At 32.5% G+C, this 19,266-nt stretch overlaps 1 protein-coding gene across 1 annotated transcript; it reads left to right on the forward strand.

The window, feature by feature from the left end:
* Positions 1–909: 909 nt before the first annotated feature.
* LOC132717735 (uncharacterized) lies at positions 910–19,145 on the forward strand. Its single transcript, XM_060701288.1, has 11 exons — positions 910–1,014; positions 3,524–5,522; positions 6,984–7,156; positions 7,517–7,867; positions 8,734–8,854; positions 9,325–9,465; positions 10,482–10,593; positions 11,601–11,732; positions 12,210–12,314; positions 12,924–13,103; positions 13,645–19,145. Exons 2-11 carry the CDS (start codon positions 3,606–3,608, stop codon positions 13,845–13,847), a joined length of 3,435 nt encoding a protein of 1,144 aa, XP_060557271.1. The 5' UTR covers positions 910–1,014; positions 3,524–3,605; the 3' UTR covers positions 13,848–19,145.
* The last annotated feature ends 121 nt before the right edge of the window (positions 19,146–19,266 follow it).

Consider the following 19,266-nt stretch of genomic DNA (forward strand, 5'->3'; position numbering starts at 1 on the left):
GAACTCTTTGCCTGACAATTTTAGAAAAGCTAGTTTCATCTTGGGATTGAAAAGAATATTTATCAATGCATTATGGTGGCTGATTTGTGCCATTCATTTTTTCGCCCCGCGACCCGGCCAAGCGAAAAGCCTAAAATCAACAAGCTAAAATGGCGGGAGTTCGGAACGAAAAGATGCTAATTAGCGAGGGCGCGGGCGAGATTTATGAAATAAAACTTTGGAGTGCTTATTTGCGTGTTTTCGACCCGTGCGACCGCCGTTTTGACTTGTTAATTCTCGACTTTTCGCTTGGTGGGGTCGCGGGTGAAAAAACGAATGGCACAAATCAGTCACTATGAGACATAACTTGCATTTTATTCATTTATTAAGTAATTTTATTTTATTATTTTTTGTTTCTCATCTTGTCCATTGAAATGAAATTAAGAAATAAATTTCTAAAACCTAGCTTAACATTAAAAGATTTCATATTTAACAAAAATACTTCACATTCTCAGCTGTAAGACGTTTCAAAATACACCGACTAAAATTTGTCTTCCCCTTTTAGCCTGGACTGGGACAGCAGCTTTGCATAAATATAAATTTGGACTTTGAACATTCGACGAAGAGAAAACCCGTGATAACCAGATCGGAGATTTAATTAGACAATGCATCATTAAAATTTTGCATTATTTTCGTGGAATCAATTCAATTATATATCTGGCAGAGACTTATATTACAGATAATAAAAATATAGCTCTGTGGGTTAATCTGGCTGAACCACGCTGTAACAAAATTAAAAAAAATAATAATAAATGAAATTAAATCTCAACTGAAATAGTGCTGTGGGAGCTTTCATCCATCCATCCATCCATCTAGTAATGAGAGGATGCCGATCATTTTTCTGGATATGTAAATGTTTTATACTTAACCTCAAAAATGGCTGCCAAATAGATTTTTAATAAAAATAAAGTTATTTCTTTCAATTTCTCCGTAGATATACAACTTTGACTTTCATGCCATCATTATTTTAAAAAGGTATTTTTGAAAATTTCTTTTGTACTGACAATTTTTCTTTTCAAGTATAGATGGTAAGATTCCCTCTGCCCCAAGGTGAAAAAAAATTCCACTGATTTAAAATCAAAAGGAATAGGGTTTTTACACAGTTGGTTAAGATAATTTTTTAAAAGGAAAATTTTTTTTTTTTTTGAAATTCATGAAAAAGTTAAAATATTTTATAAAAGAAAAACCTTTTATGTGAAAGAATTCATTAAAAAATTTCTTTTTTTTTAATTTTTTTTAAGGGGGCATTTGATATTATGATTTTTTTTAATTTAAAAATTTATTTTTTTTTCCTAAAATTTTTGTTCATCTCAGCCGAGATATATTTCAAAATGGTTTGGCCCAACAAGTATCCTGGAACAACCAATATTCAAACAGTTAAGCTGTTTTTAAACAATAATAAATGGAAGGGGAAATTATGCTTTAAATTTATTTTAGATAATATGAAAAAGGCAAAGCCTCAAAGCGAGCTCAATTTTCTTTCACTGTAAGATAGTTTGAAATAATCGTTCATTATTTTACATTTTCCGTTTTAAAATTGTCATTCGCTATTTTATACACTGCTTCCGTTTATTCTGGTTCCCCTTTCTATTATGGTTCCTATATAAGTGCACAGGACACCAGTCTACGCTTTCGTTTTCAATCAGAGTACATTGGCTTTTATCGTTATCTTGTAATTCGAAAAGTTGCGATGTGTCCAATTCGGTATTTCGGACGAAAGTTTTCAAAACCATCACTTAGCAGGTACTCGCGTTACCGTAAAACTCGCTTTGTGAGCAGGCCCTTCGGGCCAGCTCTTCGAGCTTGCTATTAATGCATCTATCAACATTTATTCATTTTAAGGTTGGTACATCAGGGTTTCTATTGACGCACATTTCCTGCGTCCTTGACGCAAAAATAGTAACCTAGGACCCTCAATTACTCTAAAATCTGCGTCCCCGGGGGCAAAAATTTAAATTTTTCCCCCGAATGTCATTTGGGGAAAATTCCCTTTCCCCTTTTTTAAGGAAAGAAGTATTTTTGGTAATGGGGTTTTAAAAATTGAAAACAGCAGAGTATCTTTTTTTCAATTAAATTTTCATTAAATTTCGAAATAAAAAGGCGCACACTAAATTTAGTAAACCTTAAAAAGGGCCCAGCTTCTTTTTATGAAAGTCATTTTAACATTCAGCTGCCATCAAGAAATCCCTAGTTTTAAAAAAAGTGGCTAAGTACTTTCGGTGGCCGTCCAAAAAAGAGAAGAAAGGGTATGAAAAGCACCATTTCGTTCAACCAAAAAAAATAATCCATTTTCTGGAAAAAGGATGTTTGAACTTTAAAAAGTACATTGGTCCGTCATCAAGGGTCTAAAGATCACTTGGACGTAGTTAAACAATTTATAAAATTAGTCGGACCAGATGTGAAAGATCTTGACTTTCTGCAAGTTTGCACAAACATTCAGCCAAATGAAAGAAAGGAAAAAATAAAATGTAACAATAAATGATGATTATGTCATTGCGAAATGTATTTCCTGAGTTGACAAAGCAAAAATAAATAATATATAGTTTATATTTTTTATTTTATTTAACAAGGTCAATTAAAATGCATATGTAGTTGAACAATGTATATAAATGTAAAGAATTAAACCTAGACAATATATATAAGTAATACCTTACTTTAAAGTAATAAATGATTAGGACCCTCATATTTTTCTCTGGGACCCTCATATTTTATGAGCACGAGTCCCTGGGACTCTTAAATAAAAATTCCTAGTAGAAACCCTGGTACATTTAATATCAACATGTCTTGATCTTTCTTAGAAAAAACAATAAAAACGATATGACCCACACGGGTCACTCCCAGGAATATTTTAACCTAAATTCAAACAGCAGGGTAATCACCACTAAAGATTTGTTTCAAGATCAGTCAGGTACTATTGTAAGAAAATTTCACAACAGTCTTCGAACAATCGTTGATTTTTTCCTATTGATAAATATGCATCAGCGCCAACAGAATAAAAATGTGTTTGAATAAGGTTGTTAAAAATTGGTTGTTTCGGGATAACTAATGTAATAGCCGGGCGTCTAACACCTGGCCGGGCGCACTTGATTTCCCTGTATTAAACTTCATTCAGAGTTCTTTCTCAAATCTCAGGCTTTTCATTGGTCAGTGTACATTCTGTGAAGTTTTCTAACCAGTCAAATAATGAAATACATGAAGTCTGAGTTTGAGCTGACTACAAATCAAGGATCAGGGTCTGAGTGATGACTTGTGCATGCATGGAGAAAACATGCATGTGTGGTTCTGTTGTATTATAAGGCTTTAAACCTTTCACAGTAATGATTTTTTTATTACTTTTGCTGAAGAGACTTGTGTAAAAAATGAAATCATGATGATTAACACTGTAATTCATAAATACAAAATCTTATCTTCATGTAATTTAATTGATTATATATCTATCCATTTTAATCAAAATATATTATACATAAATATGTTTACCCTTCAGATGTAACATCCAGTTTGTCTCATACCTTCGATGATGTGGTAAAAAAGCATAAAAAAGATGTAATCAGTTTGAAACAGAAACAATGGAAAAAGACAGACAAGTCCCAAATGACAGGAAGAGGGTTCCAAACACTTCTCTTGCTACCCAGAGCAATCACCCACCACTCACCAATGGTTGTGATAATGCTCCAGGGACTTGTACGAGGTTTAGCAGGTCATCTGATATGGTAAATGGGCAATCCACTTGTGTGGAAGTTCAATGCAATGGCAAGGAGGATTCAGATGAATTAGAAGATGAATTGGCAAATGATAATACAAATGACAGAAGGGAAAACAATGGTAGAATGAAGAGAAATAATGGCAAGAAAGACTTAAAAGTTACAATGAATGGTATTGATGTTAGATTGAATGGAACTGGATATTCTAGATCAGTATGCAATGTTTATAGACATGAGAATGATCTGATATTTGGAAGAACAAGGGGAGGTGTTGTAAATAACCAGGAGACTATACCTTCTAACCATTGTGCTGGTGGTTTAGCTAATTTTAGTCATGGTTTAAGAACAAATGGTCATGTTGAAGATGAGGAAACTGTTGCACCATCAAGAGAATTAGCTGAAAATGGTAGGGTGGTTAAAGAATTAACAGCACCTCTTGCTACTCCAGAAAGTTTTTCTGATGATGAAAGTGCTCAACAGGATGATGCTAAATCATCCCAGGCATGCAAACAAAGTTCTGAACATTTACCTAATGTTAACAATGAGGTTCAAGAGACAGCTGGTTGTCTTATGTCAAATGTTGTTAGAAGTCTTTCAATAAATGCTTTAGAAGAACCACAACACATGGTAAATGAAGTGCTTCATAGTGGGGAGTCATCAGATAGTCTCATTTGTGATGATTTTGATCCGGAAGTTAGAGATATGGAGGAAGTAAAAGACAATGGTGCTCAAGATGATACTGTCAGTACTGATAGTGATTTAGGATGTTTAATGGAAAATGTTGACCTGGATAATAACCTTGAGGAAGTAGAAAGTGGTAATGTTGAGATTCAAGAAAATAATGATGTTGCGGTTGAAGTAACTGAAGTTGATAATAATGATGACATAGGAGATTTTATTGAAGCAGATTTTCCTCCAAATGTTGAAAGATTTGCTTTCTTTTCAAGAGATTCAACCTCAGATGAAGATGAAGGGTGTGGGGATGAAGTTTTACCAAATAATGATGAAGATATAGAGTCTGATAACGAGACAATTGATCCAACAGATGGTGGTTATATGTCTCCCAGTAGAATGAATGTACAAAATGTGTTGAATACAGAACAGAGACCTTCTAGTGGGGCAAGCAATGTGCTATCAGCTGCCTCCAGTACTGTTAGAGGAGAGCTTTCATGTCTTTACCCATGCAATATATCTTGTGATAAAAGTACTGAAGAAAATGATGATTATCATGTGTTGAGTTCAGATTGTAAGTGTTCAGACGAATGTCTAATAGTGGAATGTGAATCGTGTAATATGCTTAGTCATGGTAGTAGTAGTGACTCTTCAGTGCAAGGAGATAGAGATAGTAATATTGGAAAGGGAGATAATTTATGTGCATGCTGTGATAAACCTATGGTTGTGGACAGTCAGCGTCATAGGGAGTTGGGAGTAGATGTTTGTGATAAATGCTTTAAAGAGTTAAATGCCGAACAAAGTCGCTGGTTTGAAAATGGTGCAAAACACAGAACTTGGCCTGGTTCAAGGTCAAGTTCATCAAATAATTTCCTCAACAGAAGTTGTGGCAATGGGTTGTTGCCTTTAAACAATAACTATGAAAAAGTTTGTAATAATTCTTTCACATGTGCTCGATTCAGCAATAGTGACAGTGATCCATACGACCGGATTTACGTGTCTGATTCATCTGAGATGATTTCACCGGACACAGAAACTGGTGCCGAGTCAGTCTTCCATGCACCAAGTTTAACCAATTCTGACGATGGGACAGTTGTGCAATCTAGCCAGGTACAGAATCTCACATTGTTAAGAAAAATGATATTTATTTATACTGTTTTCTTTATTTTCATTGTAATGATAGAGCTGAGATTGATAATAGAGATAACAGGAGAACAAGGAATCAGTCAGGAAATTATTACACATGTAAATCACTTGATTAATTCATTTTTAGCTCGACTTTTCTATGAAAAGGGGAGCTATCCTACTCGCCCCGGCGTCGGCGTCGGCGTTGGCGTCACACCTTGGTTAAGTTTTTCGTACCACCCCACTTTATTTCAGAAGTATTACAAGTATGGCTTTGAAACTTACCATACTTGTTCACCATCATAACCTCCATCTACAGACAAGAGTACATAACTCTGTCAAGGTTTTTGACAGAATTATGGCCCTTTTTTGACTTAGAAAGTGTATTGAGCTTGGTTAAGTTTTTTGTACCACCTCACTTTATTTCAAAACCATTGGAGGTATTGCTTTGAAACTGACCATACTTGTTTACCATCACGACCTTCATCAACAGACAAGAGGACATAACTCTGTCAAGGTTTTTGACAGAATTATGCCCCTTTTTGACTTAGAAAATACATTGAATATGGGTAAAATCCACTTATTGCCTTAACCCTTTGAGATATTGCTTTGAAACTTTTAATGCTATTTCACATCATTACCCCATCTGTACGCAAGAGAAGGTAACTCTGTCAAGGATTTGTTTTAAAAATTAAGGCCTTTTATCGACTTAGAATCTTGGTTAAGTTTTTAGTACCAGTCCACTTTTTGACTGAACTGTTTGAGATATTAATTTGAAAGTTGGAATACTTGTTTACAATCATGATTCCCAAACATGTCCAGGAGAAGGTAATTCTGTCAAAGATTTTATTTGAATTATGGCCCTTAACTCTTTTGACTTAAACATTTCAAACTTTGCTGCAGTGTTCAAGGGTATCACACAATTCAGTAAAATAATTCTTCACTAAATATCTTAATGCTCATGGCCATTGTTCACTTTAAAAATACAGAGATTCTTGTATTGCCTTTTACTGCAAAAACTTTTTTTATTGGCAAGCAATAAAAAAGTCGAGCGCGCTGTCTTACGGACAGCTCTTGTTCAGGCAAGCTGTATTAGAAGAACTAATATTAGGAAATGAGAAAAGAATGGCTCTCTTTGACCACATAATATTAATGATAATACAACAAAAAAAACACCTGAAAGTAACATGTATGCCACAAAAACTTGTCTTTGAAAAAACAAGTCATAATACTTAGTTTATAAGGATTTAAGTTTGAAAATGAAGTACATGTAGTGGCGTTAGGTTTTACATGTAGGTTTTTTCTATGTATGGTATATATTTCAAAATACATGTAGTTTAGTTTTAACACTGGTTGATATTTCAATGTTTTAGTTATATAAGTTGGAATTTTCAAATTATAATGTATTTGTATTTGAGAATTATTGCCAGCCTTGATGTATTTTAGTTGAGTGAAGAGGGTACTAGGGAGTACAGTAGTAGACCTTTACACCGCCAGTCTATCTCGCTGGACTTCACCAGCCCAGATGAAGTCTTGTATTGTCCATATTACACTCGTAGATCTAGAAGTCTCGATCAGGAACTGATGCAGCTTGACAACGGTAACCATGGAGATGAGAGGTAAATTTTGTGTGACCAGTTTGATTTAATTTTCTAGTAATGATGAAATATTTCTTTGACCTAATATCAGCAGAATTCATGTAACAGCTTAGTTATGCTTTGAATTTTGAACTGTTAGTTTTAGATGGAAGACATTAAGAGATTTCAGTATCAAATACCAAACTTGAGTTGCTAACAGTATACAGTCTGGTAATGCAGACTGGTCTGGTTCATTACTGCTGGTATAGGTTTCACTTCATTATTTTGTATCTCTTAATTTTATAATATCAAGATTATTTACCTGCTGAAATACTTATAAAACATTGAAGAGGAAGATAGAATTTTAGAATTTAAACTAACTTTTCTTCCCAACTATTTCAGACCTGCTGAAAGTGAAGAGCCAAATAATGCAATCTCTGGTTCAAACTTTCAAGATGACGAAGTCAACACGCAGGAAAAAGTTTTTGAGAAACAGCCATACAATGTCCCTGTATCAATGTCAAACTGTAATTTACCGGTTCCCATCCAGAGTTGTAGTAGCTCTGATGAGGAAGAGAACATTAGAATGCCAGGAGCCAGTATGGAGGAAGTTGCTGGTGTCAGTGTTTTTGATATGGAAAATTTTGACATCATGCCTCAGTCGGAATTTGCGGCAAATTTGGAACAGGCCAATGATAACATGCTGTATGGTCCAGGATCCAAGGGAAAGCACTCTAGAGGACACAAAATGAGGTACATGTAAATAGATTAGCAGGTTGTATAAAATCAATTAATGAATGAATTTCAAAAGTGTTTAGATCCATAGCTACTTGCTTCAAGAATTAATCTTTAATTGCTCATCCATAGGGTTAAAATCTATAAAACAGCCAATATGGGTTTAAATTTATATAAAAGTTATAAAGTCACCCATTTTGTTGAAATCCATAAAATTTCACCCATCTGCTGAAAATCTATAAAAGTTCATGGATATATGCTTACCTATAGGGCTTTGTTTAAAGGAAACACAATTATTATAAAACATGCTTTACAGCTATTGAAGAGAAACTGACTTAACATTTAAATGACATTAATAATAGATATATGAAATGCTACTATACAGATGTACTGGTTAGAGAAAGTGATATTTTATTAACCAGGATGGATGTTGTATATGTATTGTTATTAACCAGGATGGATGATGTATATGTATTTTTATTAACCAGGATGGATGTTGTATATGTATTGTTATTAACCAGGATGGATGTTGTATATGTATTGTTATTGACCAGGATGGGTGATGTATATGTATTGTTATTGACCAGGATGGATGATGTATATGTATTGTTATTGACCAGGATGGATGATGTATATGTATTGTTATTAACCAGGATGGATGATGTATATGTATTTTTATTAACCAGGATGGATGTTGTATATGTATTGTTATTAACCAGGATGGATGTTGTATATGTATTGTTATTAACCAGGATGGATGTTGTATATGTATTGTTATTGACCAGGATGGATGATGTATATGTATTGTTATTGACCAGGATGGATGATGTATATGTATTGTTATTGACCAGGATGGATGATGTATATGTATTGTTATTGACCAGGATGGATGACAATGAGCCAATATATGAAGATATTGACCAGCTAGAGTTGCTTCTTGAAGAAAGAGCAAGAGAAAATGAGGCAAGCAGAACAGCACAACCTTTGTCTAATGCTATAACTAAGGTAAATTACCAATACAGATGGTTCCTTTTGTATGATATTATAACATATATATCATTTATTAACCTGTCTGAAATGTAATTTATGTACTATATGGAGTATAGGTTAAGAACTGAATTTATTGAACAAGTTGAATAAAATTATATTATGCGAGCCTCCGGCTAACAAAATTTTATTTTATTTAATGAGTGCAATAAATTCAGTAATAAATATACGCAAATATAATATTCTATTTATCACATACCTGAAATAAAGACTGTTTAAAGTGAAAAAGAATCAGTTTTCATTGACGGGTGTTACACTAACATTAAGCACGACTTTACACTATATATAACATTGATGAAGTCATGTCAAAATATTTTGACGGCCTTGCAATACAATTTTTAGGTAGTCGAAAACTTGGCACATGTATCTGATAAAATGTTTTTTAACAATCTGTAGACATTGATTGTATTGATAATTTTGTGTTTTAGTTAAGACGTCGAAGAGGAACCAGAAGTCCGGTGAATGACGTGGAGAAAGTGATGATTTGGAATGAGTATGAAGCTTATGTTGTCCAAGTTAAACAGATAGGAACATCGGCATGTGGTCCCACAGCTGTCCTTAATGTTCTTGTAAGTATCTGGTTCATACTCATGCCTAATGTGAATGTTGAAATAAGATATAGAAAATATAATACTTTGTACAAGTTGCCTTGCAGATTAAGAGAAAATGTTAAACTTAATTGATACCAGTTGACCTTCAAGTCCACAGAAATTATAAAATATATTTAATTCCTGTTGCCCTTCAAATCTACATAAAATATAAAATTTTGTATCATTTACCTCATAAATCCACAAATAATAATTTTTGATATAGGGTTTTGTACCATTTACCAGATAAATCCATAGAAAATATAGGATTTTGTACCATTTGCCACATAAATCCACAGAAAATATGGGATTTTATACCATTTACTACATAAATCCACAGAAAATATGGGATTTTGTACCATTTACTACATAAATCCACAGAAAATATAGGATTTTGTATCATTTACCTCATAAATCCATAGAAAATATAGGGTTTTGTATCATTTACCTCATAAATCCATAGAAAATATAGGATTTTGTATCATTTACCTCATAAATTCATAGAAAATACAGGATATTGTATCATTTACCTCATAAATCCATAGAAAATACAGGATTTTGTACCATTTACCTCATAAATCCATAGAAAATATAGGGTTTTTTACCATTTACCTCATAAATCTATAGAAAATAAAGGGTTTTGTATCATTTACCTCATAAATCCACAGAAAATATAGGATTTTGTATCATTTACCTTGTAAATCCACAGAAAATATTAGACACATTACATGCCAGGTGTCTGTTAATCATGCTTATTAACACATTAAGTTCTTTTATATGAGAGAGCTTTTCTGCTAGCATCATATTGAAGTTTAGTGGTACATCTAATTTATCTTAATTTATGCAGCCTTGTTTCTGTCCTTAATTTGTAAGAGTTGTTTGGTAAAAGAAGAAATACGGATATATTTGTTTCATAAATGTGCCAGATAAATCATAAGCAATATACTAGAAGGTTTAAGGCAGTGTTTTATTTGTTACATTTGTATTTATTATTGTAGAAAGCGTTTGATTTTCAAGTGGAGAAAGAAGAGGTGGCAAACACAATACAGTCAAACCTGAGGATGGAGGCAGCACCTATACCCTACTATCTCTTCTCCAGATATAATGCAGGTAACGTAATATCGTACCTTGGGATATTTTTTTGTCTAGTTAAATTTTCCCCTACTTTGTCATTCTTATGAAGTGGCGAAAATATAAGAACTGAAAATACTGAATAAAGAAATACTTCAGTAACTATGTCCAAATTTTAACACTGTATAAACACTAGTGCTAACAGTACCTATTTACAAATGTATCTATATATTGTCATTGACTATCAACATTGTTTATAAAAGGGTAGTAGCTTGTGCCATCTTAATTTGAAATATGGAATGCATGACTTGTTATCATTCATGAAGAAAAAGGGTCTGCTTGGCTAAATAGTCGTGGTGGCTTTATATGTGAATAACTGCAGGAAACTTTGAAGGCATAGAAAAAGGGCTGCAAGAAATAAGACAGTTTCAATTATTTTTAATGGAAAAATTAAAGTTCATTGTATTTTAATAAGAATATATTATAAATCGGACATATCCTCGGTGTACAGTAAGTTTGTTTACTAATACTTTTGTACATAAAGATTAAATATGTGATAAGATAAATTGGACCACATATGATCATGAATGATGAACCCTTTCACTCCCTGGGCTTTTATCATAAATTATCAGCTATTTGCCTGGGATATTTCTAAGATATAGAGGATATTCTATAGAAGATAGATACATGGATATAAACTTAAGGAAAGAAAGAGACAAATTTAAGATAAAATGTGTTGTTGTTTTTTCAATCTTCTTCAAAATTAGGATGAAAATGGTAAGTAATAAAAAAAATCAGATATCAAATTAAAAAGACAGGTCTACCTGTATTGTAGGGAAATAAGTGGTTCTGTCTGTTTTTGCCAGGGATCCCATAGGAATCCCCAAGATTTAATCCAGGGATACCTCTCAAATACCAGGGATTCCTTATCAAAATACTAAAACATGAAAGTGAAGACCAACAAGGCAGGATGGGGATGGATATACTAGTCTTGTAGGAAAGAAGAGCGTTCAACCAATAAATACTCTAATAACCATTTATTACAGGAACTACAGCACAGGTGCTTGTTGATGGTGTTACCACTGGGACAAGAGGTGCAATAAAAGGAAGATTCTTCCATTTTTATCCTCCTAGAGAAGTCGAGTTACTCAAATGGCTCGGACATTGGATGAAGAAAGGTGACAGAGATTTACATTTATGTTTCTTAATTGTATGAATCTGGTATGCACTGTTTGTTAACGCAATAGGTAGAGCATTGGACCGTGAATCAGGCTATTCAGGTTCGATTTCTGGATGGTGCAGGTCACTTTTGTTGTGCGATTGAACAGAAATCCTTTCTACAGTCATTCACACTGTACCTCTGCTCTGGCATGTACAGAAGTTGCAGTTAAGTGAAGGCAACTTGTACTGGTAAATTGCTTGTCAGCCTGCCCAGGAACAAAGCGGTGGCTGAACTGTGTTCTGGTAAATTCAATGTGACTTACAGCTGTGATTCGGCGTGAAAACTACTAACACCATCACCATGAATCTGGTTCAGTTGTTCATGTATGATACAGTAGTTAAACAATATCAGATCTTTATTTCTTTAATTAATGAGTGGCATGTATAAATATTTTAGTGATGAATATATCAATTGATTATATATTGTAAAACAGGAGCTGTTCCAGTAGCTACATTAAATCTTCAGCGAGGTGTGAAGCCCGGCTGGACTATACCAGATGCCTGGCATCATCAGATGGTTTATGGTGTCAGTAGTAAAGGTAGGCCACAACTTGTTACATAGAGGGTATGACAGCTTGATACGTATATATGTCATTACCAACAGTATGTACCTCAGGCTTATTGTGTCCTATTGAACCAGTCATTATAACAGCATAAATACATTACTGCAGCTTTACACTTAAAACCCAACTTAAAACTGCTGGATAATCTATTGTTTCAGAATGTTTTCTTCTGTTTACATACAATATTCATGTGTGTGTTAAAGAACATTGACATTCTATGTTACAAGTCTTTCGATAATCGACAGTAAGATAATGGAAAACAACATAATTTTAATATTTTTAAATGTTATAATTTAAAAAATATTTCATTAGATATAGCTTTATACCCTTCCTGTGAAACCTTGTTTTTTAATATATGCAAAATAATCAAATTAAATATGTTAATTGTGTTGTTAAACTGAGTGCCTATGGTTATTAGGCTAATGGATATACTCAAGTGTCAGTTTGTGCCATAAACATGTACATGCATATTACATGGAGGAAGGACATCAAATAAATCCATGTAATGTAGAATGTGTTCCTATTTTTGCAAGCACATATGTAGGATATTTACATATTTAGGAATTATATTTTCTCTATTTGTAGGTATATATTTAACCAATCCACTGGAGATTGTACCAGAGAGTGTTATAATGGAACAGTTAACAAGTGACTCAGTGTTGCTGGTGAGACGTCAGGATGTTGTCGGCAGGTTTCGAGATTGGTGTCCACTTAATGAGATTATAAAACAGCGAGATCCAAGATGGCGGACGATGAATGTGCTTGGTATACTAAGTCATATTAATCTTTTTTGTTAGCTTAACAATTTGAAAAATCTGGAGTTATTGTACTCACCCAAGTGTAGGTGTCAGTGTTGGTGTCACAGTCGCAGTTTTTGCATGCCAGTTGGTATGTCCAAACCTACTGAAGGGAATTGATTGAAATTCACACAACCTGTTTTCTGTGATTATCTCATATGATGGGCACAGGTCCCATAACTCTTGAGCTAACTGTTTACAGAGTGATAACCCTTTTCTTAATGACAAGCACTGAGAATAGTTGAGCGTGCTGTCTTACAGAGAGCTCTTGTTTTGTTAAACATGTTTTATATTCAGTAAAAAAAAGTGCAATAATTAAGGACATTCTATATATCACTGATCAACATAATATGAATAATTTTATAACTTTAATTGTTACTAATATAGTGTATTGGGATGCCTTGGCATTATTACCAAAGGGATATCTTTGTTTGTTTTATTAACAGGTCAGGTTAAAATACTTGAACATTCTTTTTAATACATTTTTAACTGATATTTATTTTATACAGGTCAAGTGGTACATATGCTACGAGAACAATATATGCCTGCGGAACAGATGATGTCCATGAAAAGTCAGCTGACCTCGCATATATCAATTCCCGCGGCATACAAGGCCGGCATTATTCTCTTTATGAGGGGGAACTGCCAGGCAATGGAAGAGCTAATGGCTGCTCCAGAACTCCCCTTAAAAAATCCACAAGCCAAAACTTGATAAAAATATGTACAGAAAAATGTATAAATCTTGTAAAGAGGGGTTATAAAATAGTTACAATAACTCTCACAAATTTTAGAGACCTGTGCAAAATGTTGAAATCCCACATAGTTTATAAAGAGAGAAACATTCATTTTAACTCTGAACTTTCCAACTGCGCTTTTGTAACTTTTAAAATGTTTAAAGTGGAAATGAAAAAATGAAGTAAAGTTATCCCAATCAATAATACCTTCAGATACAGAAATATATACTAAGGGCTGAAGTGGTAGAATGGTTTGAGTTGCTAATTTCAAATCTCTTCACCACTATGGTTTGGAACACAACCAAAAAAATGGACTCTATAAAAGAATTCCCTTAAGAATATATTACCTTATTACATGTATGACATTATGTACCAAAATAATTGGTTCAGATTTCAGAAATCCTGTAAACTGTCTATACAAGTTTATAAAAGGTTTCATGTTACAAGTTAATGATTTCCAAATACAACCTTAAAAGTTTCATTAGATCAAGATATAGCTCAAAGTTTATGAGTAAATTAGGATAATATGTCGCAACCTTTAACCGCCTTTCCTTCATGCTGCAGTTTTATTTAAAAAAAATAAAAAACAAAACAACGGAATTATTTATGCAAGTACAATATCTTTTATTTGTTATTTTAAATGAAATTTAGTTCCTACAGTAGCATGCTGTTGGCAACAGGTTCTACCCATGCTAAGATGAACACTCCTGTATTGTTTAAATCATGGTCTGCACCCTTTGCTTTTCGTACAAAGCAGATTTTATAAATTTTCTATAAAATTGATGAATGGTTTCAAAAGATGAATGCGTTCATTTTAAGATATTTAGCCCTGTAAGGTTAAGATATATTACTGTAGGGCAGCGTATTACAATAGTATAACCACTTTCCTGTACCCAAACATGTGAAAAGTTCATATATTAAAATGTACATATTTAACAGCAGCAAGCAATTTTTTTTGGACAATAATTTGGTCAGTTTTTAGATGAGTCTTACGTGTATAAACCTACATGTCTTGACTTACTGCCCTTAATTCTTTATTTGTAAAATAGTAACCGTTGTCTTTCAATTAGGGCATTGTATAAATTAGTTAGGATTTATATTGTTTTTGTGTGTAACTTTTAGATAGTTTTGGAAACATACCATTAAATTTTGTTCTTTCATAAGCGTTAGATACCCCTGATTCACTATTCCATGCATCTAGGTCAAAAAGTGAATTAATGAAACAGTCCTTGGCCGTACTTATTTCTGGAAAAATTTTCTGCATTGAAATTTAAATTTTCATTATAATATATAAAATATTATATGTAATTCTTGTCTGGTTAATTTGAGTTATACAAATCATATGCTTAATTTATAAAGGGAAATAATTTTCGAAAAATGACTTCTACAGTGTTACCTCCCTTGGTTCAAATGAAATACTTGAAATAATATCTTTATTACTTTTTTATTTTATTTTGTACATATGAAAGCTTACTAATTTGTGCTAGTTATTTAATACGTCTCATATTTAGTTGACACAAACGTTTATAGCTCTAGTGTTATTTTACATTCGTATATGCAACCATCATTATACAAGGGATATATGTTTATGTATGTTAAGATTTTTTATTTTAGGCATTAGCTTATAATAAAATATATATGTGTTAAAGATAGTCTTTCTGATGTAACTCACATTTTTTCAAATATATCATTTATAAATACCACATTTATAATCCATTTTCGTCTTATCTCGAGGCAATTTAATTTTTTTATTTTTGAAGATAGGTATTTTATAAAAACCACAAGGAAATATACAGCTTATTCATTGAGTAAAATTTTATGTGTATGACTAAATCTATGTATCACAAAAAAATAATACAGCATTTTTTTATAATTCACCAAAATTATGTTTTCACTTGGAATGAATCTCCGTGGCAACATGCCTCCATGGCAACATGGCAGGTTGGTTATACTACCACAATAAGTTGTTTGTGACTCACTCAGTGAGTAAGATCCCATCTTGGATTGTTGAATTGTGTTATTTTGAAAAAAAAAGTCATCCAACTTGATGAACCCTATACATGCTGAATTAGTGCAATGAATTTGTCCAACTTTGAATTTGGGATAGTTCATTTCAAGCTCAAGGGATTTCAATATCAGGTACAAAAATTTGAGCTAGTGTAGAGTAAGGTCAGGGTTACGGTTAGTGCCCTACAATGGTAGATCAGACTGGCCTGTCTCTTTACTAGTGGTGGCAAAAGCGGGTCAATTTGTTTACAGCATATTAAGGGTTGAGAAAGAATGATCATAGTTGTTTTAACCGGATTCCTGTTTGTGCCACATGTTATATCATCAGTTTAGAAGGGCATCAATGGTCTTCTTCCAACAATAAAATCTGTACTTCAATTTTGAAATCTTTTTATGCTGCACTTGAAATTTAATTGATCATTGTGAAGGTTTGTATTTACACTGAGGAAGGGAAATGGGAGATGTTTATAAGCTTGAATAATCTTATGTTATAATGAGAAAAACTTCATTACTAAGTTTTGAGTACAGTTTACCTTTTAACGTGCAGTTTATCTTCTAATCTTGTTTGTTACAGAATTCTGTTACTGTATTGTTCATCTGAGAAAATAGTGACTTAAAGTATAGTATTCTGAGTAAGTCAGATTTTGTGTAAAAAATATACACTCGAGCTTTGATATATGATGATAGATCTATAGATACTGTGAAATACCATGACATCTAGTAACTTGTTGCAAGGATGGGTGAAGAGTTATAAGAAATAATGTACTGTATGTGGAGGTGTGTCAGGTGACATGGTAGGTGACTAGTTTTTGGCTTGCAATATGTTATTGTTAAAACAGGGTAATTGTTTATTGGAATTTGATCTTAACATGCTGAATGTATTTGATTTGCCCAGCTGTCCATTAAACTTTTTCAATATCAAAATTAAAGTTAAGTTCTTTTTGAAATTTGGTAAGATATGTGTGTAAGGGACTGGGGTGACAGGAATCTCTGTGTTTTGAAAATACTTGTAAATTGGCCAGTTACGCTCGTATCTGTAGCTAGGTTGTTTATATTTTTTTTTAAAGATATCACTATCTACATGTATATGTATGCTGCCCTCTCCAAAAGTTACCTTCTAGTTATTTTCATTCATATTTCATGTTTATTGTATTAATAAATTCTTTTCAACATATATGACTCCTGAAAAGAAAGGAAACAAATCTAAGAAAATTTGGGAAATTTTTAACAAAAAAGGTATAGAAAAACTTAACTTAAATAACATATGTAAACAAACTATTGAAGGACAGTGTACATATTATTAAAGTAAAGTGCTAACAAGTTTATGTAATTAATTATACATGTATGTGTGTGTATGCAGGCATTGTTTTTTCTAAGTTTTACTGTTATATATATTTATTATAATGAATGTATAAAATATGTATATATTAGATGTATATATTGTAAAGTATAGAAAAAGTTTTGTATATATATACATGTATACATGTATAGAAATAATGTAGATAGCACATGTATATATTTGCTTATAAGCTTTTTTTAAGGTATTTTAGATGCTTTATTTAAGAACTGCTTTAAATCCTAACTCTGCTAAAATTTGTAAAATAGACTTATCTTGCTTTGGATATGGAAGTACCCATTGTTATTTAAAGAGATTTCAGTATCAAAGAGGTGACATTTAGCAGCCAGGCCAGTGGTATAGATCCCTGTGTGACTACATATAGATGTACAGGCTTACCTGGCTCTATACCTGGTTCTGTACCGCTGGCATTAGCAAGTCATGGCTGTTAGTATTTAACCCTTAACCTGCTAAATTTTGTGTTATGGTTTTGCTGTGCTTTGAATTTGGAAAAGTTTGTCAATCAGCCTTTAAATTGGGAACATTAGAATTTGGAACACTCTTTGAATCAGTCTTTGAATTTGGAAAAGTCTTTCAATCAGTTTTTGTATTTGGAATATTTGAATTGGAAAAATCTTTGAATTTGGAACATTTGAATTTGGATCATTCTTTCAGTCTTTGAAATTGGAACATTTGAATTTGGAAAAATCTTTGAATTTGGGACATTTAAATTTGGAACAGTCTTTCAATTAGTCTTTGAATTTGGAACATCTAAATCTGGGACAGTCTTTTAATCAGTCTTTAAAATGGGAATATTTAAATTTGGAACAATCTTTGAATTTGGAACATTTGAATTTGAAACAGTCTTTCAATCAGTCTGAATTTGGAACATTTGTATTTGGATCATTCTGTCAGTCTTTTAATTTGGAACAAATTTTCAATCACTCTTTGAATTTGGAACATTTGAATTATGAACTTTCTTTGAATTTTGAATCATTCTGTTTTAAGTTTAAGGTGTTTCAATATCAAGAAACAAAAATTGAGCTACCCATTGGGTAGAGCCTAGTCATACTGCACAGATAAAAATGATTTAAGGATATAGATTATGATTACCATATGAATTGCATGTTGTTATAATCCTTAATGCTCCTTGTTATTAAAGGGATTGAAACATTTTAAATCTGCTTGATACATATTTTTCACTGATTGGTCATTAAACTGTACAATATGTGTATATATACAACCGTTACTGATAAGACAGAAGTTCAGACAATATATAAGGTCAGTTTAATGCAGACAAATATGAAGATTTGATATTATTTTCTCAATTTTTTGAAAGTATAAGAGATATATTTAATCTTCTTTACACAGATTTTGTGCTAAGTTTTATCAAGGTATAATTTCCTAAATTATCTCAGTTTTTTGTTTGTATCCAAGTCTCATAGTCTGACAAATGATTTTGGGTTTAAGGTTTTTTTATCATAACTTTGTTCATTTTTCTTTCATGAAAGCTTATGTTTTATATATTTTATATCCATATAAAGGCCATCTGCTACAGTAAAGTCATGTAATTCATGAAAATGACCCATGCAAATACACTATAGTCATTTATGAACAGTTTTGGCAGCAACAGGTTCAATGCTAGACTGGTTTAATACTAGACTGGTTTAATGCTAGACTGGTTTGATGCTAGACTGGTTTAATGCTAGACTGGTTTAATGCTGGACAGGTTAAATGCTAGATTGGTTTAATGCTAGACAAGTTTAATGCTAGACTGGTTTAATGCTGGACTGTTAAATGCTAGGCCTTTTTAATGTTTGACTGTTTAATGCTGTAAAGGTTTAATGTTAGACCGGTTTAATGCTAGACAGGTTTAATGCCAATCTCCACACAGTGACCTCCCCTTAATTCTTCGGCATAGATCTCTGCCACCAAGGTCCCGATATATCAGAATTTCTGATTTACTATATTTTTTCAAAAATTGATTTATCTACTGCATTTATCTATCAGATAAGTGTTCTCTCATTTATTTAACAATGTTTATGAATAAATAA

This window comes from Ruditapes philippinarum, unplaced genomic scaffold (assembly GCF_026571515.1).
Source record: "Ruditapes philippinarum isolate M1 unplaced genomic scaffold, ASM2657151v2 ctg2682_1_1_1_1, whole genome shotgun sequence".
In the NCBI taxonomy this organism is placed as follows: Eukaryota; Metazoa; Mollusca; class Bivalvia; order Venerida; family Veneridae; genus Ruditapes; species Ruditapes philippinarum.